At 37.1% G+C, this 26,734-nt stretch overlaps 1 protein-coding gene across 3 annotated transcripts in view; it reads left to right on the forward strand.

Annotated features, from left to right (window-relative positions):
* Nucleotides 1-24,320, forward strand: part of bark (protein bark beetle) — a 39,957-nt gene extending 15,637 nt beyond the window's left edge. The window contains exons 1-16 of one of the 3 annotated variants that reach the window (XM_043414938.1): nt 7,895-7,959; nt 9,394-9,554; nt 9,971-10,164; nt 10,586-10,760; nt 10,980-11,149; nt 12,084-12,322; nt 12,628-12,877; nt 12,977-13,362; nt 13,601-14,253; nt 14,624-19,300; nt 19,453-19,578; nt 19,716-19,742; nt 20,229-20,487; nt 20,646-20,847; nt 21,033-21,280; nt 21,556-24,320. In XM_043414938.1, coding sequence (XP_043270873.1) covers nt 10,041-10,164; nt 10,586-10,760; nt 10,980-11,149; nt 12,084-12,322; nt 12,628-12,877; nt 12,977-13,362; nt 13,601-14,253; nt 14,624-19,300; nt 19,453-19,578; nt 19,716-19,742; nt 20,229-20,487; nt 20,646-20,847; nt 21,033-21,280; nt 21,556-22,314 — 8,295 coding nt within the window. In that variant the 5' untranslated portion in view covers nt 7,895-7,959; nt 9,394-9,554; nt 9,971-10,040 and the 3' untranslated portion in view covers nt 22,315-24,320. Of the gene's footprint in view, nt 1-7,894; nt 7,960-9,393; nt 9,555-9,970; nt 10,165-10,585; nt 10,761-10,979; nt 11,150-12,083; nt 12,323-12,627; nt 12,878-12,976; nt 13,363-13,600; nt 14,254-14,623; nt 19,301-19,452; nt 19,579-19,715; nt 19,743-20,228; nt 20,488-20,645; nt 20,848-21,032; nt 21,281-21,555 lie in introns of those variants that run through there. The other 2 variants (XM_043414935.1, XM_043414937.1) reach the window with 2 other exon arrangements.
* The last annotated feature ends 2,414 nt before the right edge of the window (nt 24,321-26,734 follow it).

Below are 26,734 nucleotides of genomic sequence, written 5' to 3' on the forward strand. Positions count from 1 at the left end.
TAACGAAGAGAGGATGCACAATGTTTTCTCAAAACAATGGAGAGCGAATTCCAAAATGTCGTAATTTGTTGTATTCCTTGTAAGAAACTGCTGATAGAGAAGGAAAATAATTTTTGGAAGTTTTTGTAAAAAAAAAATCGAATGTTATGATAAAATTAACAATAGAAAAGGTTTTTCTTAACGTCATATTTGCGAACCCCTAAATTTACTTGGAATAAAATGTAGTTTTTCTCGACTGTGATTGAAAATGCGTATAGCGAATCTGTCAGAATTCTGAATGTATTTTCCTCTTTCTATCGGAAAATTTAGCGACTGCTGTGAATTTCAACGTTTCCGAAAAACTGCGAAATTTTACTTTCCCTGATTATTGAAGCCACAGAAGATTTTTCCGAGCGACCGCATAGAAGACGACAGAATTGTATCTGTTTTTAATCGCAACCATAAAATTCAAAATGACTCAGACCAGGTGAATTTCCCATCGTGAAACTAAACGACGCGGGAGAAAAAAGGTTAATAGTTACTCGGAATATCCGTCGTTGTTACTGCTGTACAGTTATACGGAGATACATCGTTACCAGGAACTAGTAAGTGCAACAAAGCGTCATAATCCGAGTGTCTTTCGTTTCAAGATCTCCGTACAGAGGAAAAAAATACACTGGACATTCCACGCGAACGCATCGAGCTCTAGCCCAAGTCGTTATGGACGGCCCGTCAGTCGTTGGTCCCACTTGACTAAACTTATGAATTTCGAGCACGACGAAACGCAGCTAAACATTTTGTCAATAGCAATCCGTACATTTAGCGATTCCACGCTATTTTCCTGCAATAGGAATGAAACAATTGCGTTACGAAAGAGAGAAAACGGTGTGAATGAATTTTATTGAACAGTAGGTGAGTCACAGACGCGCGCTCCGCGCGCGTCATCTGCTCGCGTAGCATAACGCTTTTATTTATTTTTACCAGGATTCATTTACATTTAATAATTCAACTCATTAATGACTATTGAAAGAATGTCAAAATCGAAGAATTTTCGAGAAATCGAGTCGAGCAAAACGATATCGACAAAACGTCAAAATGGTTTGAATTCCAAGCTGTCATTTTGACAGGACGAGTGAAGGTTGTTTTTTCCGAATAAATTCAGCCCCACAATGCTCGTGTTTCAAGAACCAATCGGAATCGCGGAAAAGCGATGACAATGAACAGCTTATTCACGCGTCACAAGCTTACTTTATAAAAAGGGATTCTAAAAATGGAAAGCATCTTCAAACAGCTCATTGTCAGTCAGCATAGAAAACAGTCTAACACCAAGTTCTCCACAATAATCTGCGGATTCACGCGGCAAGACTCTCGAATCGTCACGCTTTGGGCACATCCTTTTGCTTCCGGTAAAAACGCTCTGTTTAGCCATGTACAGATATACATTAAACGGTGTTCAAGTAGAGTACCGGTAAAAAAAAGTTGCTCGTCTGTATCGTGGATTCTGCTCTTCTGTTTGTATAGTCCACAGTGTATATGGAACAGAACGAGTGAGAAGAGAGTTTCGGGCCACTGATCTTTACGGTCGTAAGATCCTATAGGACCGCGATAATAATAGATCGACCGGCTTCGTGGTTTGTCTGTCGATCGGTCGAGCGATCTCGGTATCTTTCGGTTTACGGACCTTTTTCTTCACCCCGCGATCTCCAAACTCGGATCTCAACGATGTGAACTCGCCGAAAGAGCAGCCAACTTTACGAGCATCCGGTGCGAAGTTTTCTGTTTGAAAAATCGGTAAATTTCTACGTTTACGGACGCTTTTTTACTCTTTTTTACTCTTCATTGCAGGGGTTTGGAAAGTTGAATAATTTTTCGTGAGGAAATTCAAACTTTCCGGCTCCCGATTCGTTATTGTGAAGGGACAGAATCGCGTTTTGCGTTCCGTATCGTTAACCATTTTAAGGATAAGAGTGTTCTTGGTCCGTAATAGAAAAAAGTAGTTTTGATTATGGTAAAATAGTTGAAAGGGAATCCCTCTTTTAATTCTTTCCCATTCGCGTTAGTGGCTCGTTAGAAGGAGAGAATAAATAGGAAAAAACTTAATAATCGAAGGCAAGGTACACCCACGATCCGTCCCCGCTTTTACCATGCGAGATATACTCGAATAATTCAGTTACGCATTTCCGTTGTGCATCACGAATGAAATAAAGTACCCTATTCACGTGTTTCTGGTATTTCCGGCGAGAGGACTAGCAGCAGCATGCTCCACCAGCTTCTGTGTATAATTTGACACGGTACACACGCGACAATGGACGCCACCTGTCTCCACATTGTTCGGAATGGCCGACCACCATTAACCGGTCTACATGCTCCTTATTTTTTCCCGTATACGACAATAATTATACTTTTTATTCAATATTTTTACGTCAAACTAACGAGAGCTCAAAAAAATGTTTCTATTTTCGATTTTGGAGAAAAGAAAAAGTATAAAAATGCGTGTTTATGATACATTTCGTAAAAACTAAACGAGAAACGTGTCAATATTTATTCATAATAATGCAACGTTCATTTTATAACGCAATCTTAAAAATCGTCTTTTTTCAACTGTTTTTCAAATGTTTCCGTGACGTCACTCCGATAGTAAGCAATTTAGATTTTTATCATGCGCTCTGTCTTGTTTTGACATTTTACAAGTTATTATCACATTTGTGAACTTTTATCATTTATTTTATTAAAATCGCATCGTGGAAGATGGTTTTGTGAAAGCAGGAAGTGGTGGCGATGAATCCCCAACTTCTTATGGCGTTTTTACACTTGTGACATTATAACTGATTATTTTCACAAATTTTGTTACTTGGTCTTTCGCAGTCGTATTGCTTACCAATGGAGTGACGTCACGAGCCAAAACGGCATGGCGGCTAGCGTTTCCGCCCGAAAATTCAAAATCATAAATAAAAAATAGTTTTCAAGACACTTTTCGGTATTATAAAATAAAAATTAAAATTCTACTGGTTCATTACGATCTCGGGATTAATTTAAAACAGTTTTAGTAAACAATTCAGAGTATGAAATTACGGTGCTAAACGGTTTACAAAGTTTCTACATAACCTCGCCCAGCCGTCCTTCAGACGTCGTGAACACTGGTTCGCAATGATCGAATGATGAAAATGCTAAGAGCTTGCTGTAAAGAATAATTGTTGCGGATGAACAATTAAGATGATTTTCAGCTTTCCATTTCTGTTCGCATAGTTTTTATTACTTTTTCGGAGATATATGACACTCGAAAAATTGTTCTCCGTTTATGGATTTGTTGAATCTTGAAAAAGAATTTAAGAGAAATCGAAGAAAATCACTCAAATCGATTCGAGTGACGACAATAAAATCGTCGCTTAAGATTATTCTCGAATAATATTTTTATTTTAGACAAAATTATTCCATTCGTCTTTGCACGAGTAGCGATTTGATTTGATGTTTTTTGGACCTTTACCGTTTCTTCGTCTCAATATGGATTCGTGAGAAATTCGATCATCAAAGCGTTCACAAAAAGCCAATTTAGGGTCGATGTGCACGTGTTTAATAATAAATACAAAGGAGAAGAGCGTAAAAGGATAGCATGGGCGTTGCGGCTCGTTTCCCCACGTCTGAGAGGTTTCTCATCATTATTTCTACCCACCCTTAAGAAATTTCATACATTATGCACGTCTGTGCGTATATCTGTGTGCACAAGTTTAATGAGCAGCAGGAAGTTCGAAGCCTCACGAACTATTTTCGTCAAGTAATATCGAGTATCGTCTTGCAGACACGTTCATAAAAATCGTAAACTTATCGTCGACACGTGAAAAACGAAATTGAACCGTTTTTTCTGGCTACAATATAAAAGGATGAAGAAGAGACAAAACGGTTGTTTTTCCTTCCACGAGGTTCGTCATAAAATCAATTCTTCAATGAGTCCCTCTTCGTAAACGTCACGGGTAGGGTCGCGTGGGTGTGCAAGTGGTAAGTAACGCAAGCACCCACGAATTTTTAGACAGGCCAATTAAACTGATGAATTCACTCTTTTTTTAGAACTTAAGGAGTTTCGGTACAAAAGTCTAAATATTAAGAAATTGATCAAACTTGGTGATAATGTTGTTCAACATCAAGTGCAAAAACACAATTTTTTTCAAAATTTTCTTCTACTTAGTTATCGAGTAATTACGCATTAAAGCAGATTTCTTATGCCCGGAATGTATACCTATATATATGAAAACGCTATGCTTATACACGTGAACTTTAGTGATCAATTACTCGATAACTGTGTAGAAGAAAAATCTTAAAAAATTTGTATTGCCAAATTTGGCACTAAAGAATATGTTCACCAAATTTTATAAAATTCTAAACGTTTTGAAATTTTTTATGTTTTTAGCATGGTTTAGCATGGCAACATTGTATTGCCTGTACCGAAACTCCTTAATCTATACCCAGCAAGTTCCTTGGTGCTTTTTTCAGTACGAGCTACTAAAAACGTTTATTTGTACATTTTTATAACTATTTTTCATGTTTTGAGTCCAAAATCAAAGAATTTCGGATTCAATAGTTTCCGTTTTTTTATACCCGATCTTTTGGATAAGCGTCAATTCGTTTTTATAAATAGAAATTAATACATCGTTTGAGTTTTTCATCTACTCAATCGGATGTGATAAAAAGCACATTTTTTCGTCGAAGATTCATCGAAGCTTTTTTCTTTCTCATTGGATGTGACTGGATCTTCGAAAAATCTAAAGTTATTCGGAAACGTCATACGTAAACATGTGGAAAAGAGAGAGGACAAGAGTTCCTGTGGCAATTCATGAATTAGTGTACGTGCTAAGCACGAGACGGAAGATCCAACTCCATCTAATTTGCTAATTGACAATGAGAAACATTACCGAGAGGGACGGTACATGAATGGGTGATTCAACCCGTGTACACCGCCTCCGTGATACTGTTAAGGGTCATGGTTCAATTGGCAGTTCTTGACCGGCGTTAACCCATGATCTTCTCTCCCTCTTCCGAGGCTTTTAATCCACCGATCTCGAAGGCGAGAGACAAAATATATGTTCCTGCCTGCGTAGCCGAACGTTCAATTTTTTATTCGTATTTTCCACGTTCGTCGTTTCACGACTCATTTTTATGAAGGTGAAGTTTGCTACGTTGAAGTTCAACGAAATGAATGAAAAAATGATTTGTAATTCGTCATTTTTTTGTTTCACGAAATCATTGGTGTAGGTTGAAAAACTCCGAATTGCGCAAATTCGGTAGGGAACAAAATTGGAGAATTACTGAAATTGTTGGAGAGTTTTTTAAAATCATTTCGTTGGACTCCAATGTTGCAAACTTCAGCGTCATTCATTTTTCGAATAATTTGAAAACACGTGGCAAGCATTGAGGAAGATCACGCGTTATTTGTGATTCAAAAAAGCAACCTAACTTCTTTGCTCTTTTCATGGTCAAAGAAACGATTAAAATTTATTCTCGCAATTATTAAAATGATGTGTAGCTTATTTGTTGAGATTGATAAATTTTTAATATTATAATAGCGGTTAAAATACTTTCGTAGTTAAATCGTCAAGCAAAATGTGACAACAGCCATTTTCTATTTGTGTGCGTATGCACATCTGTATTTTAAACCAGCTGGCTCATGGTGTTGTCAAACCTTCCACCATTTATGTCGTTATTACTCGTTAACCTCAAATAAGTGTTTTTCTTCTTCCATTCCCAAGTGATTTTCACCGGTAACAAGGCTTTCTCAAGACATTATTGATATTTAAAAACATTATATTTTCTTATTTAAAGTTGGGAGGATCCTATTTAAAATTGAATCCAAATCGTCGCACAGGAAGTATGTCTGCTTCAAAAGCCTGTGCACTACACTTCAAAAAATGTGATTTTCCTTAATTGTTTCCTCGAGAATTAGACATGACGCCGAAGTTTGCAATGTTGGAGTCCAACGAAATGACATAAAAAACTTTCGAATAATTCCAGTGAATCTTCAATTTTGTTCCCTGCAGCTAAATTTGCAATTTGTAATTTTTCAACCCACATCAATCATTCGTACAATAAAAAAATGATGGTTTACAAATATTTTTTTCGTTCGTTTCGTTGGACTCTAACGTTGTAAACTTCAGTGTCGTCAATTAGGCGGTAGATCCTATAATAATTCCGGAAATATATTTTTAGCATATTTCCAAATTTCAACTCTTAAAGTTGGAATTTTCGATTTCCATTAGATTCGGGTGGGGTTCAATATGTCGAATAACTGAATTGTAGAACGGTCAATATTTCGAAATTTTTAAAATTGTGATATCAGTTTGGAGAAAAATAAGTTATTCGAAATTCTTATTCCCGATCGACTATTCAGCAGATTGCGTGTTTAATCAAAAATTCCTTCTTTGAATTCGTATTTACCCGAAAATATATATTTCAATAGTTTTCATTTCGAATGCAATTTTAACAGGACCATCGGAATGTCAAAAGTTCATATTTTCGAATTCAAAATCGAGAGTAATTTTTTTACAGACAGATTAGAATATAGAGTAGCAAAAAATCGAAAATTAATTTTTCGAGCCTATAAAACTTAGATATGCAGAATAGCGATAGCTCGAAAAAGCGAAAGTCAAAATGGCGATGTTTAAAATTGGAAATCACCGGTCTGAGTAAGTGAATGAGTGAGACGCGTGTATTTGGAGCTCCGCTGCATTTCTTTATTTTGATCGATCGACTTTCTAACGTTTCGCTATTTTGACTGTTCGACTTTTTGGTGTTTCAGTATTTCAACCTCAGTAATATTTGGTATTTCGTTATTATATTTTCAAAATTGTGAATTTTCACAGTATCGCTGACTGTAGTAATTTATGAATCGAAAGAGTGATAGTCGAATTTTCGAAAAATCGATATTTTAGTCATCGTCCCATGGGCGATTGTTAAATTCTATTTTCGATGTAAACGTGCTTCGAACCTTGCAGTTTCTGCTTTATTTATTTTCGGCATTCAAAGCTCTAGTCGAATCTATCCGTCTCCATATTATCATTCGAAATTTATAAACTCGAGATTTTAGCTGTTCGAAATTTTAGTCATTCCAACATTTGTTCCTCAGCCTTAGATTGGCGTGAATTTTCTTAATTACTATTATCCTTTGGATTCCTTTAGAACGAAAATATTGGATCGATGTCCAGCTTGCACTGTTCAGATTGAAACGAATTAACTAAAGCCAAAAAAATAATTTTTCAAGATTGATTAAAAAACGTTGAAATATTATTTTTTTTTTTCCATTCAATTTTTCGACAAAAATATTCCGAAAGATCGTTTCATAGAAATGCATTTTCGGAGTCAGTAACCCCAAAAATAATACTCGCAAGTGGTTTTGTTACGAGAGGATTCTTTCGACCTACATCATTTTTAAGACTTGATGAGTTAATCGTCGGATACATCTCAGCCGCAAGTTCAAGTTTCTCGTGCAGGGAAAAATTCCATTCTGAATTCAGTTCTCTTGAAATTATTTGACCATTTTTCGTACAATTCAAAAGAACGTCAAGCTATTCATCGTCGGCTGTTTGTCATCTTTGGAAGCATATCAAAATTTTTCTCGAGGATTTTCCCTACAGGATCATTAATTTTTTTTGTCATTAAGGTTTCGATTTTTCGTCGTTTCTGTCCACGTATTCGAAGATATGCTGGGAAAAAATGGAAAAGGTATCACCGGATAAATGTAGGATTTACGCACAGCATTTGTAACTGAAAATATACTTTCTTTTCGAGAAACCTCAAGTCCGATCCATGTTTACATTATATTCATACACGGGGCTCTTGTTAATGAGAGCACGTTTAAACACCGGCCAATGAGAGTTTACATTAGACAGGAGGTTCATCTCTTAGCTTATTAGTTTTTGCGAGCTCTCCTCACGGTTATATAAACTTTCGTGAACTTTGTCAAGCCTCGTCAGTTGTTTCCCAACCATGGACTAGGTAAGTTCTGCTTCTGGTGTGTCCATTCGATCAATTTCCTTGAAACCGTTGATAACTGAATTTTTCGTTTTCGTCATACATCATTGACAATCGATTCTTTGTCGAATAATTCGTTTTTTATTTGCCATGGATTATCCACTGTTTAAATGCAGGCTTAAAATATTATCGTAAATTCGTATTTGGTGCTTTTGAGATTTACAATTTTTCTGTTGTTTCCGTGTTCGATTCGTCATGCATTATTCCGTCTTCAATATTTTTATTCGTAGCGAATTTAAGGGAATTGGAATATTTTGAGGCATCGAAAAATTCGGTTTTAACTTTACAAAATTTCCATCATTCCAATATTCATCGAATTATGGAAAAAACAATTATTTACGCGATAAAAAAATTATTTTCGTTCTTTCCGTTTTGCCATCGCCACTTCAATTATTTGCTATATTTATCTTTCGCCATTGAAATATAGATTTTAAATAATTTTAACAATTATTCAACAATCAATATTTTCAATAATTTGAAATGTATTTTCAAGTATCAAGATTAATCATTTTCGATGTAAAGAAAATTTTATTTCCATCGATTCGTTGTTTCATTTTTACGTCGATATTTTATTATTATTAAATTAAATAATACGCATCGAAACAGTCTCAAATTCGATAACTCGATATTCGTGCAGTCAAAGGAAGTATCGATTTATAAAAATATTGTTTTATCCTATTTTCGATTGTCATAAAGTTGCGGAGCACAACTTCGAGCATTGTGATCGCGAATTCTGGAACAAAAAATTATCATTCGAATTATTGAATCGCGGTTTCATTCTTAATCTCAAATAAAATGAAGCGTTCTTATAAAATTTGCCACTTTCCTGGCGTCTACTCGAGCTCGCAGTATGTTAAAGTTATCGAAAAGTTTACGGATCGAGGAATAAGTACTTGCGTTTCATATTTACGAACATTCAATAACGAAGATTCTGAGTAACGATCGTAAAATTGACGGATTAACGTTTGTATCGACCGTTCACAGAAAAACATGTTTCATATGCACTGCTCACCTTTGGCACACAACTATCAATGTAAACACAGTTAATCTTACATTCATAAAATTCTTCGAAAGGATACTGAAAAAAAAATTTTTCGTCTTGAGAATAATGTAACGAAAACAGCGCAGCCAATGTATTCAGTAAGAGGAATGAAAATTTGTTCCGATCGCGAGAATTTAATATTTGTTTATTATTTTCATGAAATCTGGAAACATTAGAAAAGAAAATAACAAAATCGTCAATAAATTAATTTTTTAAACTTCGCAGTCCATTTTTCATACCTCATCGACTCGCTTGATTCGAACGACTCGTCAAGTACAAAAGAAAAAGCGTGCAAACAATCGGTATTTCGTCCGGGCATCGTCAGTACGATTGATTAACTTGCCACTCATTTTCAGGGCGAGGCGGAAGCGCCGATCGTGCTGACGAGTGCGGAGACGCCGTCCGGTCAACCGGAGCCGCGTTCCATTCGTCTCGTCGACGGTTCCAGTCCTCTGGAGGGTCGTATTCAGCTCCTGCATCAGGGCGAATGGCGTTCAGTCTGCACAAACTCTCGAAAGTGAGTAGCGATTTTTTTTTCGTTGCGCGCCGATTCGATAACGCGCGTCAACAAGAGATTTATAATTTTAGTAAGCGTTTTATTTTTTAACGAGTTTTCATTCACAATATGCAGAATTTTTTAGTCCGACGAGCATGACTTGGATTATTTGGAGAGTTCCGTAAATTTTTAATAATTCGTACAATTTTTTAATCCTCTGGTTATAAAAATTGTTGACTATTGCCCAAAAATATATAAAACGTTTGCAAGTCTGATAGAAAAAAGTAAAACAATCATTGAGCAACTTGCTGTCAACTCTTCATATTGAAAAAAAAAAAAAAACATGAATGAATATTTTTATTTTTTTTTAGTCGAAAAGAAAAAATATTTCGTCAGTTTTTTTTTACTGAATGGATTCACTGATTATGATTATCTAGTTGGACGATAGCAGATTTCGAGACAGCCTGTCGAGAACTGGGTTTCCAGGGTGGTAGATGGTTGAGTTGGATGGATAGACAGTGGCCAGCGAAACCTCGACTGCTGTACGAGCAGCCACAATGTCGTGGCACCGAATCATCGTTGCAGAATTGCGATCAGTGGTCGTACAGACAACTGGGTGCTGGAGTTTGTGGTAATTTTATACACGCATGTATCGTTGTTCTATTGTTCAGCCAAACAATAGAAATTCGAACGCACTCGTTGTTCATCGTAAAGAAAATAAATTATAATTTTTATTCCGTTACAAATTGGAGTATTTGGTTGACTTTTGACTTGCAGAACTAGTGAATCCGAATAATCGTTCGATGAATATTTCGAGTTAGTTCGATCATAAAATTTGTGTTTTAAAAAACTTCGATAATTTTTTTTTATCATTTGCTTTCTTTTCAAGGTGTCAGATAATGTTTTTCCTTTTAGTCGTTTCAGTTACCGTTGATTGTAATAAAAATTCGTCAATCCGGAAAAGAAAGAAAAATATTGGAAAAAAATCACGAGATATTTATAAATTGAGTTGTTTTGACGAAGTTACTCATCGCTGTTGTTCGTGTTGACAGATTATCATCCGGATATTGGAATCGCCTGTTCCCCACGCCACGACGGTTCAACTCAAGCGATAAAACACTGGCGAGGCATACGATTCGAGGGCGCTATTCACGAAAAACCTTTAATTCAGGATAACACTCTTTACATCAGAAGATCAAAATCGCTTCTCAGACACGTTGACATCAAGTGAGTCATTTGCTATACTAATTCATTTGCCTGACTTGAATGAATTTCACTTTCATTTCTACGCGAATCGCCAAACGTGCGGATAAAGATGACGCTTTTGTTGAATCTTCTCGTAACACCCGGTTGAGGAGTGAGCGATTCTTGCTCGTGATTTTCGATTCGACTGCGTTAATCTTCAAAAAAAATCGTGAATTAACTGGTTTATCATTTTTGTAATAGATATGCGGGAACCGGAAGAGAATTCAACGTCACCGGAGCTCTGCACGTCGAGGGAGTACCACCGCAAATTGAATCGGTTTCGATTCTCCATTCAGCTTTCACAGGAATCAATGTCACAGCGCCGAATGCACCGGTTGTTATTACAAACTGCACTGTACGAGGCAACAGAGGTGATATTTTCGAAAATACGTCAAAAAGTCAATATCTAAAATAAATAATCGAAATAGTTTGGTTTCCTAATGATGAAAGTTATTTTTTTTTCAATTCATTAATTATTGAAATTATAGATAATTTGTTTCAGAGGTTAATTCGATGAGAAAGCATTGCATTGTATTTTTTGTGTTTCGATTTGTTGCATAGAGACAGAAAATAAGTGAATGAACGAACTTATAAAAAGTTTTGGGCTTATGAGCAAAGCCTGGAAAAATCTCACAATAGGATATTACACCTTTTTTTGAAAACTGTTTCAAAATAATCTTGAGACCGTAATAAACCAGTGGAATTTTTATTTCAATTTTATAAAACCGAAAAGTGTTTTAAAACTATTTTTTATTTATAATTTTCAATTTTCGCGTGGAAACGCTAGCCACCATGTTGCTTCGGTTTGTGACGTCACTCCGTTAGTAAACAATACGATTGCCAAAGACCAAGTAACAAGATTTGTAAATATAATGAGTTATAATAGTATATCATTGGTGTCTCGTACCTGAATGCGATAATGCAAGTGTAAAAATGCCACAAAAATTGTGGATTCATCGCCACCATCAAGATATTTATCATTGGTAGATTTGTACTTTTTGCTTTCACAAAACCGTCTTTCATGATGCGATTTTAATAAAATGAATGATAAAAGACCACAAACGTACATAATAACTTGTAAAATTTCAAAATAACACAGAGCGCACGATAAGAATCTAGATTGTTTACTATCGGAGTGACGTCACATTTTTAAAATTGAATTATAAAATTTACATTGCATTTTTATGAATAAATATTGACGTTTCTCGTTTACTTTTTACGAAATCTTTCATAAACATGCATTTTTATATTTTTTTTTGTACGGTGTAAAATACCCTGTTCATCGATTGTATTCGCATATTTCAGGCTACGGAATTTATATCAACAGTTCATCAGGATTAGCTCAAATAGACAATTGCGTCGTTTTGGACAATGGAGCCGATGGAATAAAATACATCCATCACGATGAGAGACCAGACGAGACACTACAGCGGGCCGACGTCTACGACTTGTGCACATTTCCAACAACCGCGAGTCAAACCTTTCCCATAACAATATCCATGGAGCAGAACAAATATGCTCCGAATACGAAACGTTGTCCGCAGGTAAGAAAAAACGACAACTTTCTGAATGTGAGCAACTTTTTTTCTTCACTTGGATTCCGAAATAGACTCGTCGACCGAAATTTCGTCAACGTGATAAAAGCATTTGAAAAATTTATAATTCTTCACTGGTTTTCGATAATAGAAACAACGTTGACATTTTTTTGTGTTCAATGATCGAAACGAGAACACTGTTGATTCTCGAAAATGAAAAAGAAATTCAATAAATTCCTTTAGATTTGAACAAGGCTAATATTTCGTTTTTTTTCATTCCCGACGTTCAATTTTTATCGTAATTTTTGTTACAGCACATTTTCACACGACCTGGTCATGTGTTGACCTTACAATTTTTGCAAATGAGAACGGATCGCAATGACAGCGCGATGATCGAAGTTTACGACGGTATAAGCACCGACGAACGATTGCTGGCAAAAGTGAACGTCAGAAATGGAACTTTGCCGCAGAGTGTCACCACGACGAAACAAAATTTGTACATCAGATTTGTGAGCGAACCACGAACCAATATGATCGCGTTCATAAGGATTACTTCTGGCTACAGTAAGCATATTTCTTTGAAATGATTACGTTAAAATTCAATGAATATTCTTAACTGTACCAATTATTTGATTGCTAATTAAATTTGTTCGCCTTTACTAGGAAAAATGTATGATTTAAACGTGACGGGCAGTGCAATAGCGGACAACAATGGTCGCGGGATAGCAGCAGAAAAACTGCGGTCGTCTCTTCACGTCCACGATACATCGGTATCGAATAGCAATCACGTGGCCGGGATTCACGTTCTTGGTGGTGCTGCGGACGTCAACGTAACGAGTAGTCGTATTTCCTTCAATCATGGTGACGGTATAAACGTCACTGTTACCGGCGGAAATCGGAATATATCGCGTACAAGCATATCATCCAATCAGGGACACGGATTCGCAGTTTGGCTCAACGATAGCTCCTCTACCGAATATATTCCCTCAAATCAAACCACCGTTGTTGAATATTCGGAGATTTTCCGGAACAAAGATTGCGGAGTTTTGGTAGGTTTAATTTTTCAAGAAATTGATTTTCATTCCAATTGAAAAAGTACAATTCTTTTTCAATTTGATTTTTAATTCGACTATCAAGGATTTTACTTCGCTCAATTAAGTGTGTTTTGAAAATTGTTTGAGGAAGAATTACAAAATCTTGCAAATGCTTATCGACTACGTGGAAGTAAGAAAGAGCGTGAAAAGTAAAATGAAACAGCACCAATTAATGTACTTTTTTTCAAATTAGATTGGAAATTCAACTGGGCTATCTTACGTCAACGTGACCGGAAATTGGTTCAATAGTAGCTCCGAGACGGCAGTACAGGTCGAATCTAGTTGGAAATACAATCAAGGAACACTCAGACTGCAAATCGGTCACAACGTGTTCGTTCAAAATGCGAAACTTGCGATTAAGTTGAGTCCTGCGTTAAACATGAACGCTCGAATCGAATACAATCACTTCAGAGATCATACTTACGGTTGTATTTTGGTGCGAAATCCACTCTACGAGGAATTCAATATTTTACCAGCGGATGTAGTTATTCAGCACAACGAATTCTACGATAATCGCGGTGTATTCGTTGCAAGCATCGGTCTTTCGCCTTACAGTGATGTTCAACGATTATTATTCACGCGAAATTTCTTACGGGACAATCGTATTAGAGAACCATTTGACTATAGTGCTTATCAAGGATCGAAATTGGTACCGCGATCGCGAGTTGCCGCTGTCGTCGTTATTTCTTCCAGCAACGTTCACGTTTTTCGCAATATTCTTCATAACCTTGAGTCTCAGTATGAGATTGGCTCGCATCTCGAAGATCAAAGCAAAATCATAAATTGCACGTATAATTGGCTGGGATATCCGGAGGAACAGAAGATTTTGGATCGTCTATTTTCCAGGTGAGTGTAACTATCAAATAATTTCAAATTTATCATATGTAATTTTACTTTGATATATTATTTTTCCATACGTAACACTGACCTTGAGGGACAGCACGAAAAGTGAAATTGCAGAATAATAAAATTGTCAAGTCATCCCAACGTGTAGAGGGTGTGACAAGAAGTGATTGATTCCATTTTTCCGTAAATTTTCTTCATTTATATAATTTAGATAACTTTCGAGAAATGATTTGGATCATTGTAAAATTTTCACACAAGCTAGATTTATCATTGTATTATGGGAGACTTAATATGTAAATCGGCTAGAAAATGATTTCAGTCGTTAATTCATGATAAATACGATGAAAAATATGGATGTTTCGGTTTCCAGGAAGGATCGTTACAACCTCGCGAAAATCGAGTATCTCCCGTATTTGTTGCACAGCAGTAATCCAGCAGCAAATACGATAATATCGCACCCGACATTTGTGCCTCCATTTTTGCGACCTGGCACGAACCTCGTAGGCGGCGAGGTCGACGGCCAGGAAATGTTACCAGCGGGGGAATACGTGGTCGAGCGCGATATAAACGTGAGACCGGGTGGAAAATTGATACTGCAACCAGGGGTGACGTTACGATTTCCACCAGCGGTTGGAATGATGGTAGCGGGTCGATTGGACGCGAAGGGAAAGGGGCCCGGCAACATACTGTTAACGCTGAAAGAAGAGATCGTGATTGAGCCGAGTATGAATGAGACGGAGATCGATGAAATGATAATGTCCGAGGGTACAGAAGAAAGCGAGCCTTTGTTGGAAAAAATGCAGAACGAGGAGTCTGCAATTCCGGTCAGACTGCTCGGAGGAAAGACGAGTTTGGAGGGTAGATTACAGATCCACATAGGAGAGAAATGGGGCACGGTTTGTAACTACGGATGGACGATACGAGACGCTGCGCTTGTTTGTCACCAGCTTGGCTTGACCTTAAATCCGGATGATTGGTATCTCGAGAGATCGCAGATACCAGGGGCCGGCACCAACGAAGACATAATATTGAGCAACGTCCAGTGCAGCGAGGACGACATCGACATATCGAAATGCAAAGCAGAGACCGCGGAGGAGTTTGAAAATTCTTGCACCCACGAGAACGACGTTGGTGTACGTTGCAGCGAAGCCGGTTGGGCAGGTCTTCGACTTGGACCATTAGCCGAGCGCAGCGACCTCCAATACATAACGATCGAGAAAGCCGGTATGTTGGATTATACGACGAATTCATTCAAGCCAGCTCTACAGATTGATTTTGCCAGACACTCGTTGGAGAGCGTCAAAGTAATTGACAATCTGCAGGATGGCCTTGGTATTCTCTATTCCGATATATACTCGGCCGACGCGATAAACACCGTGAAAAACAGCGATTTCTCGGGCAATCGAGGCAACGGTATGAGCTTCAAACAGTTGGGTCTGCGTATCATCAATTCCCGGATCGAGAACAACAGGATGGCTGGTATAAGACATAATCCGGCACTCTCTGCAATACAGCAGAGAGAATTTGCCGGATGGTTCATGCAAACACCAACCACGACGATCGACACACCCTACAATCCCCTTATAATACCGCAAATCGAGGAAAACACAATTAAATTGTCGATCGGCGAAGCGAGATACATCGTGACCGCGAGGGTTAAGGAGGACAACATTGAACGTACGATACAGATCCAATGCACACCGGGATATGTAATTGGCATTCAATTGTTAAATCCTATACACAATCGTAGTACGGAAAATATCGTTTTGTACGATTCTCAACACATCAACGAACGCGCCACTAACTGGCATGTCAAAAGAGATTTATCGGTATTCCCGTTGTCGACAAGTTCGTTCACCGTTATTCTTCAATATACCAGCGGTTCAGATGCACTGGGAGGTGCCGTCATGGCCATCACGAGCTTACCAGCACCTCGCCAGGACATTCGTAATCGTATCGTGAAAGGACCGATTCCGACTCTTGCAATAACTAAATCGAAAATACGTGCCAACAAAATAGGCGTCCTCGCCGCTTATTACAATCGTTATCTCGATGAAATTGGCGACCATTATTTGCGCAAAGCCAACGAAAGTATTCGCATCGTTCATTGTGAAATATCGCATAATCGAGAACAAGCTATTTACGTACTATCGCCGCATTGGAACGTTTTCGCCTCCAACATTTCTGAGATTTCTATTCACGTTAACGACACTCTCATTACCGACAATGGCGAAGGAATATTACAGTATTCTCGGGACATGAGACAATCGAACAATTTGTTCCACTGGGTAATGCAGGATTCAACGATCGAGAGGAACCAAGCAGGCGGATTTGAAGTTTCTCTTCCGTACGTCTGGCAATACAACGAAAATTTCACACATTCTTTGTATTTTGACAACAACACTTGGCGGAACAACGAAAACTTCGGTTTCATCATTGACGGGCACTACGCCAATTTGAACATATCAAAGAATCGTTTCGATTCGAACAAATGTAAAAATGGTTTAATCTCTATAAGAGGAATGGAGAAAAAAATGAAAATCGATAATAATCGGATTGAGGAAAATTCTGGCACTCATATGGTCGAATTCCGGACTGACAGTCAATCTGAAATATCGGGTGAGATCGATGCCCGTTTTTATCTCAATGAGATAAAAAGAAATTATTACAATTTTCCGATTAATCGGAATGCGCATCAAATTTATTCGAGTCAAACATACGTCGTGGGTTTTCACGGCATACAAAAGGTAGCGATAAATCGTAATTTGTTCGGCGAAAATTCGTTGGATTATGAGCTTTTGGCAGGAATAAGAACAGCGAAAATAAACAACACGGTTGACGTAACGGAAAATTGGTGGGGAACCAACGAGGACAATAAAATCAAAGATAGAATATTTGATTTCGACGATTGGAACGATCACGCGGTCGCTAATTTTCGGCCTTATTTGACTACCGATACTTTGGATTCGTCGATATCACCGACCTGGGAATTGCGACCGAAAATCGATCTGGACAATTTGGGCGGTCGCATAACGGAGAATTTATCACTCTATTATCGTGCTAAGCCTTACATCATACGTTCTGACATAACGGTCATGCCGGAAGCAACTTTGAACATTTATCCAGACGTTGTCATGGAATTTGCCCCAAACGTTGGGATCCTCGTGTTAGGAACTTTGAATGCGATCGGAGCGGCTCATCACGAAATTATAATGAGGCCGATAAGACACACAGCCGAAGACTCGAACGCGTTGCCAGAGCCAATTTCAAAACGTTCGATCGACGGAGAGTCAAAAACGGCGAGTATAAGACTGTGCAAAGATGGAAAATGCTCGACAACCGCGAAAGAGGGTTTCGTCGAGCTGTTTAATCGCACGACGCTTCAATGGATACCGATCTGTGATGAAAGATTCACCGAAAGAAATGCTCAAGTCGCGTGTCGACAATTGAACAGAGATTCTTTGAACGTTTACGTCTCGAAGGATCGTCGCTACGAGTTGCATCCTGGTTCAATGACGAGAATATGGTCGTGGCCGGAGCCACTTCAGTGTTTCGGAAACGAGGCTCGCCTCGAAGAGTGTCAAATCCGTTTGAACGGTCAATTGTTCGGTCACAAGTACGATTGTCCTTGGGATGGAAACTTCATTTTCATCAATTGTGGAGGGAGAAATTTGAAGAAAGAATACGATTATTGGGGCGGCATAAGAATCGCCGATAGCGAATTCGAGCATCATCTTTACGAGCACCGCATGCACGACGTTGTAACTCACGAGGCTGTCAGGCGGGTGGAGTCACGCTTGAAATATATTAATATCACAGGAGCTGGTATTTTGCACAACAAAAAATCGGCAGCTGTACAAACGATCATGAAGAGTCCGAGCATCACTCGTGTCTCGATAAAACAGAGTGCTTATCACGGTATCAACGTGGTTTCGCCGAGTCACAAAGTCGAACTTTTGCTGAACGAAATCGATAACGCGCTTGGTAACGGTGTCAATATATTATCGATCACCGGGGAAGGACGAGAAGCAGAAGAATCTTCTTTCACGCCTATAAAAGATCTCAATATTCCTTATCATCTTTTTAGCATGGTCGACATTTGCGATACCAGCAAGGAGATCACGCTTGAAGAGAGAATCTTGGTTTACTACAAATACGACAACAATCCGGTCAATTGCGTTAAAATATTCCGAAGCGCATATCGTGCTAAACCTTTCGGTTTCAGGTTGCTGCAATTCAATCTTTACAATTCTACGAACAAGCCCGGTCGTGCCGATGCCATTACTCTTTACGACGGCGACGTTTACAACGTAACTGCGAAGCGAATAGGACACTTGGAATTCGACAGCCCCGACGAGAAAAAATTGTTCAAAACTTTAGGGCCGAGCCTCAGCGTCAAACTGTTCGCTAACGGCGCAAGCAACGTCCACGGTTTTATCGCCGAAGTCGTTACTTTGCCGATCTCAGCGATCGGCTTTAACCGCGACGTACAACACAATGTTTCCTTCTCAATCATCTCAAACTGTCGCGAAGGTGCTTTGAAATATGCGAGCGCTGGTGAAGTGAACGCTGTTATGACTCTGGAGAAAAATCAGTTTGTCAACAACTGTGAAAAATTGTACGGCAACTTTTCTACCTGCAAATCCGCCCTCTGGCTCGACGTGCAAAATACACAGTCGTTGTACTTCAGAAATAATCTCGTCAGAGGCAATCAAGGGGGCCTCTCTATACGAGCCGATTCTAGAGGCTCAGCCACTTCGCTCAAAGGCTGGATTCACAACAATTTATTCGCTGATAACCTCAACAAACCCGCTTTGTACATTGAAGGACGACAGAGTAGCCCCTATCAAGAAGTCACAATTTTCCGCAATTACTTCGTTAATAACAATGCACCCTACAGTAACAACATCGTTCTCAAACAAGTCGTCAGTAATATGACACTGAATTATCTACACGCCAATCTTGGACTCCATCTTCTCGAAATATCCGGCTTCGAGAGAGTTCGTTTACCAATTTATCAGAGCACGTCGCATAATGGATTTTACAAGTGAGGTTTATTCATCTTTCGCATAGCTTAATAAAACAACTTTACATTTGTTCGGATACTTATTGCAAATTCCCGCATTATGGAATCACACATAACATATGGAACTCGCTAAATTTACATATACTCAAATCATTCGTTATTTACGTTTACAGAAATTATGCAATAGATCGTAACGGCCGCAGTACGATTGTTGCTGGTACACCGGGTCAACAGTACGTCGACAACGTCTTCTTCAACCCCGACAACGATTACGAAATTCTTACGATGAATCGATCTTTGTGAGTAGCTCAATACACTTGGAAGCAATTCGTATATTTCGAGTAGTTTTGATCAATAACTATTAATTTCTCCTGTTGTATTTTAATTTCATACGTCGATAAAATCGCATGTGCATGATTTAATGAAAATATCCCAGGGTGGTCAGCATGGAATGGTACAAGAAGTAAGTAACTGAGTGATTCATAATTTTGTAATTGCTCCAATGTTTGTTGATGATTTATGGCTTCTAAATTCTAACATCACCGGATTAAGGCAGCTGTAACTATTAATTCACCGAGGAAAAAAACAACAAAGTTAATAATATTTGTATCAACCAACGTTCCTTTTTATTCTCAAAAGCATTTCAATGTTCTAAATGTATTTCTTACCATAATATGTCGGTAATTCGCCTCATGTGTGTCCATTTGCGAAGGGATCAAGGATAAATCGTGGAAAAATCTTCATTTCTGAGAAACCATGATCAAAATTCATACGAAAATTTCTCAGAAGTGCTTTTCACTGAATCAAACTGCATCCATGAAATGAACTTTGTAACAATTTTCTATACCACGTAGATTGCACGTGTAACGTTATCACTTTATTGGATTATTTTTGTTTTATTTTCATTCATCCGATTGATCCGATATTTATTAAAATATGTATTTAATAGCCAATTAGAGATGTGGAGATCTCACGTCGATGCCACCCACAATTGGTGGGGCTACAACGAGACGCTGGCTGTTGCCGGAAGAATCCGCGATCGTGGCGATTCATCGGAATTACTGCAAGTCGATTATCAACCATTCCACATGAACAACAAATCTGTCTTGAACGGAAAATGCCCACCGGCATGGGATCTTGTTGGTGATACGTGTTACATTTATATCGGAGCTCCAATGGATTTCTTTTCGGCACGAGAATTTTGTCGAGTAAGTTTACAAATCTTTTTTCAATGATGCCGAGCAACTTTGTCTTGAAATTTTCATTTCGAGTATCGCTCCAATCTGAATTCGTTCGTTTATTATTCATCATACTTGGGTCACTTTATTATTTCATGATAATCAATGCTTTCAACTTTATTTGACAGTCGGCCAACGCTTCAATGCCTTTCATTATGGGAGAGTACATAGAATTGTGGAAATTCTTGAGAAAACAACAAGATCGATTTGACTATTCGGAGCGAGTATGGGTACAAAAATTGGAACACATCGATCAGTGCACGGCATTTACGTATCAGACTATTGAGATTGACCATTGTGGTCAGCCGAGCCCCTTCATTTGCGAAATTGGTAAGAAACAAAAAAACTCATTACTGTTGGGTGAAACCCGCGATGAGAAAATCAAAAAACGTATGCACAATTTGTTTATTTACAAATTTAATCAAGATTTGTGGAGAGGAAATTGATATAACGACGATATAGAAAACAAATAACGGGATCCAGTACATTCAGTGGAATATTTTTTCAATTTTCAGATCCTAGAGTCTACATAGATCCGCTTTCATGGAGAAAGGATATGGTAGCGGTTGGTGTCCTAGGCGCAATTGGAGCAGCTCTCGCTCTTTTGGCTGCTGCAATAGGTTTTTGGATCTCTAAGTCTAAAAGACGAAAATTGGAAAGACTTGAAAGGCGAAATTCGATTCGACAGTCCTTACATTCGTTGAGGTCGGTGGGTTCGACGTCTGGATTCACGGAGTTGAATTACCGAAGGAAACCAATAGCGGTGAGCAAATGAATCTGTCACCAACGTTTCGAAAAACTATATTTTCACAATTCAATATTTAGACGAGAATGGTTTCAAAAACGTTCGAAACAATCGCTCGATAGTGAAATTCTTTTCAAGATTTTTCATTGAATTGCATTTGAGTATAGTTTACTTCAGGGTTAGAATTTCACATTGCTCTGATTAAAAGCATCGTATAAAAAAAAAAATCAAATATAAAGGTGGACAACAGAATGTTTTATAAATTGAAAAGTAACGAATTTTCGATATTCCAGACAAAACAATCGACGGACACGTTGAACTCAAGATCGCTGGATTATAAGAAGATGATGAGCGGGGGGAGCATAGATTCGATGGACAAATCGCAGTTGAATTCTTCGATGGAGGACAACCAGAGTTACGACGTGTACGAAGCGCACAATCCGCGTTATTCACCGAGTACGAGTGATTTCAAAGCAGCAGTTGAAAAATATCCGGTGACGAATGCCGATAATCCAGTATTCGATTTGGCGTATAGAAACGAGGGTTTTCGTAATCATTCGACATTTACGTCGAGGAATACGAGCAATTGGCCATCGGTAGCGAACAGTGAAGTAGCGCCGGATGAGGTACGATCGGAGCGTATAAACGAATCGGAATACATGAATAACAACGCTTCAACACTGCCATTGAACACGAGTTTAGCAATGACGGATTCGATAACCGAGCTCAAGCGTGATATCGACTCGACACCGGCGTATTCAACGATGGATTATGGGAATTACGAACCTCCCCCGACGACACCGGGCTCAGAACCTGTCCCGGAATATTTCAGTCCACCTTTGCCGCAACCTTATTATTACGACGAGCGTCCACGAAGTGGTACGTTGTTGGAAACGAATCTTGACACAGGGGAGGAGAAACCTCTGCGTTCAAAGAGCGAAGCACTTCTCGAAACAAATTTCGACGTCTTTATGCCTAACGAACCCACGGAACTGACACAACTGTCAGCAGACTCTAGGAGCAAAAGTCAACCATTAGAAACTGCCATGTGAGAAAATATGAGAGAAGAAACAAGTACAAAATCACGGACTGAGTGAACGAAATCTCTTGTAGGATAAATTCGATTGAAAGGCAGGGAGATTCCACAGATATCTTCACATCGATTGGCGATTATACGATTCGTATCGAGGTAGTGTAATAATATTAATGTTTGACGAACCTTCTAGGACCAAAACAATAGCGTTCCATCGCTGAAACAATGGCGAAATCACGAACCGCGTTCCTTTCTGCTCGAGTCTTAAAACGTCAGCCGTTTTAAACTCAGCACAGGAACGGTGAGACGTTCGATCAGACTTCAAGCATATCCGTTATCAAAAAGAGATAAAAATGTTTAAGGCGTTTTAAGCGCTACATCAATATTCCTAAACGAATCTATCAGCGTGTAACGATTGAAAAACGGTTCGTACAATTGCTCGAGTGCATAAATAGCCTTGTATATAAACTATAACATTATGATAAATTAATAAGACGAAACACTCGTATGTTGAATGAGATTGATCAATAATGAAAATCTTTTTTTATACTTAAAGGGACACACACTTCTCCCAAACTCGGTTCATCCAATTTTTCTATCTTTTTCTTTTTTACCGATTTAGGCTTAAGTAGCGGATAATTTTTTCTCGAAGCATGTTGCGTGGAGCGTATATTGTATTATATAAGATTTATGATCGTTTTTTATATTCGATATTAGATTAAGTATAGCAATGGGAAATCGTACTAATTAGCGATAACTTTAAGGTCAATTTAAGCTATTTTGTTATTGAATATATTTAAGTTTATTATTCGGAAATGTGTCACTGCCAAAACACGAATGGAGACCAAGAAAAAGAGAGAGAAAGAGAGAGAGAGAGAGGAAGGGAGTAGAACAATTTTCATTGATTCGCTTCGAAAATTGTTTAACTTGTGATAAAACTCGCGTTCAAACGTTTTCTGCGAGTTTAAAATATTTTTATGCATTACTTTGTAGAGAGTATGTATGTTTTTGAGAAATAATGTCTGGAAGCTTAATATAATTTATGCAGACCTTATTCCTTCTACGAGTTACATTATGAATGGCCAGCATTTCAAACTCACATTGTCCTCTGACACGTTACTTCCATTATATACATATTTTATATATAATTTGAAATATATGTATATTATATATATATATATATATGAAGACTTTTATACTCTATTCGTCTAAAGTTGACGATTTTGTACTAACCAATATATTCGTACACATCACAAAACCCATCGTCCGTCCATATAAAATTACGTGTGAATATTAAAAGTTTATAAGATCAAATTTTTTTCTACAATTGAACTATCGCACTCTACAGTTTTTTCTTCATTCATATTCATCTTTTTCAAAGATGTGCATTCTGAACGGAATTTCTCATCAGTTTCATTAGTTCCATTATTTCATCCCCTACAATTTCGAAGATCTGTAAAAATTCGACCGTTTTCAACAAGTCATGAATGTTGATTTTTCATACTGGTAGCAAGAATAACTTTCAAAATTGTATACACAAATTGGTGTTAGCGGTTTGAGTTTTTGTTACATGATTCTAATAAATAATTTTGTTATTTTCCTTCAAAGTTTTTTTTCTCCAATTTTTTGTGCAAATAATTTTGACAAAATGATAACATATCAATAGATATTTTATATCTTTCCAGAGTAAAAGCGGTCTACAAAGAAACCTGAACAAAAGAAACTTTTAAAAAGGAAAAGTATTGAAAAAAAAATCCAATGTTCAGAACAATAAATTGCGCGTTTTATTAACTTTCTTTATCCATCATGGTTTGCTATCAAAACATCAATGAAACAAATTTTTTCAAAATCTCGTTTCACTAAATATTGCAAACTATTAATTGGGGAATTTACGAAAAAAACATCCTCGATTTGTTAATATTTTGGAGAAAAACGTGCAGTAGGTGCAATATATTGTAACATATTGTTAAGTTGAAAGCGAAATACATAAATATATAATAAAAATATGTACCTGTGTTGTTTTTATTTTTGGCGTTTTTCAATTTACCTGTTCACGTAGTTAGAAAAAAATGTGTAAAACCATTTAGAATAACGTACGTGAGATCAGCAGCTTGTAAATGAATTCTAAGCGGTGTTGTCTCCAAAAGGATGAATATTCATATGTTATTACCGTTTGAGTTCAGGCAAGTTACAATATTTTATTCTTGTTCAAATTAATATTACTCTTGAAAATGATAAACTTGTTGATAGTTTTCTGTTTAGTTTAGACCGCCGTGTATTTCATCGAAAATTAAAGCACTCTCTGACGATCGGTAGCTCCCAGCTGAAAAGTAGAAATACTGTAGGAGAAAGCGCTCGATGTTTAGAGACAAACGAGAGTTTTTTGTTTAATGAAGAACGTGTGATTTTTCTTATCTAAAATCAAAGTATAAACGTATTGAAGTGTAATCGTCCAATTGGATAAAATACTAATTCTTTGCATAATTGTCATTCATTTCATTGAAAAATATGCAAGTGAGGCTACCACTGCTAAAAGATTGCTTTCGAGATGAACTCTACGATTATATTTTAAAATAATCTCTCTTACTTTTATCTTATGATCACGATTTTTCTATACGTCCATAATTACGATAAGAATATTTTATCGTGTGCGGTTGCTGAGTCATCATCGGACGCATTATATGCGTCCGATTGGGCGTATTAGGACGATTCAAAAAAAATTTTTGATTGCAATCAGGTGATAATCGATTGCAAACAGGCTTAAAAGTTCCTTGTTGGTGTAAAAAGACTCCAGTTAAAATTTGAGCCCTTAATATTAATATTTAGATAGTCCTCATCGCACTTTTCTATTTCCCATAAGAATAACATTGAAAATTTCTGTTTTGCATATTCTGATCTTTACTGCAAGCCCATCGTATGTCATATAAAAAATGTCTCCACTTGTTCTTGTAGAAAATCGCACGCTCTACAAAAAAGGTCTCTTATGATTTTTCGTTAAACCTAATAGTTTAAAAGTTATTAGAGTTCAAAATTCAATTTATCGCAAATTTAACCGTTTTCAGTATATTACAGCAAAAACTTTATGGTCCTTGAACTCGGTCTCTTAGAAAACGTTCATGAAGAATTTTTTACAGTAATCCAAAAAAAATCGAATAGTTTAAAAAAATTTATTAGTAGAAATTTATAAAATTTTTTATGTAAAAAAAATCTTGTTAAGTAAAGTACTGTATTTAATTATTCTTGTTTTATTATAGTCTCCGTACATGTTTTAAAAACTTTTATGGTTAAAATCAATTTTCAAAATTATAGTTGAGCAAGCGAGTTGTCTCATACATATCAATGTACCGATAAAAAAAAACTTTTAGACCCTATATCGGTAATATAACTATTTTTCAACTCGGTGGAGTTGTCGATGAAGTAGTTTAGTTTGTTGATTCTTGTAAAAATAGATATTGGTGTTCCTCAGTGTGTATTGTTTTTTTGAAATATGATTTTCATCAGATACTGAAAGTTATTTTTAATTTTTTTTTTCAGAGTTTCGCTGGCCATGTTATTACAAAAAAATATGAACAAATATTCTCTAACAGACTAAATTTAAGATTAACACAAATTTTTCGCCAATCTTTTCCAATAAAACCATTAAATCCGCTATAATGTACTGAAAATGGTCAAATTTGTGATAGATTGAACTTTGACCTCTAATAAATTTGAAACTATTAAGTTTAACGAAATAGTATATTACACACCTAGGGAGGGAAAGTAGACTACTTCAAACCGCGGGCAGAATTGTCAGATAAGCATTTTTCACTACACCTGCACCAGGTTGAATTTTCGGTGCATGTGTGGTGAAAAATAGTAAGAGACCTTTTTTGTAGAGCGTGCGATTTTCTACAAGAATAAGTGAAGACATTTTTTATATGACGCATGATGGGCTTGCAGTAAGTATCAGAATGTGCAAAAAAGAAATTTCCAATGTTATTCTTATGGAAAATAGAAAAGTGCGATGAGGACTATCTAAATATTAATATTAAGGGCTCAAATTTTAACTGGAGTCTTTTTACACCAAAAAGAAACTTTTAAGCCTGTTTGCAATGGAAAACAAAAAAAAAAATTTTTTTGAATCGCCCTAATGCGTATGCATTGAAAAAACGAAGTAGATCGTTTTTCCAGGCAGAAGGGCTGATCAACTTTGTAAGAATTTTCCGATTCCGTTTTTATACTTGATGCTGTGTATTATCAAAAATTGTACATCTGTAACTAGATTTCATGTTCATGTTCTAAATTTGATGTACAAGAGCTATAATTTTAAATTCCTCTGTACCCAGTTTATGATTTATTTGATTCAATTCATGCGAAATTTCGCAGTTGCAAAATTCGAAATTGAATTAGATTGAAAGTGATTTATGATGTTCCTCGTTTTCTCTAATTGAGTTATCATT

The sequence above is a fragment of the Venturia canescens genome, chromosome 3, assembly GCF_019457755.1.
Source record: "Venturia canescens isolate UGA chromosome 3, ASM1945775v1, whole genome shotgun sequence".
In the NCBI taxonomy this organism is placed as follows: Eukaryota; Metazoa; Arthropoda; class Insecta; order Hymenoptera; family Ichneumonidae; genus Venturia; species Venturia canescens.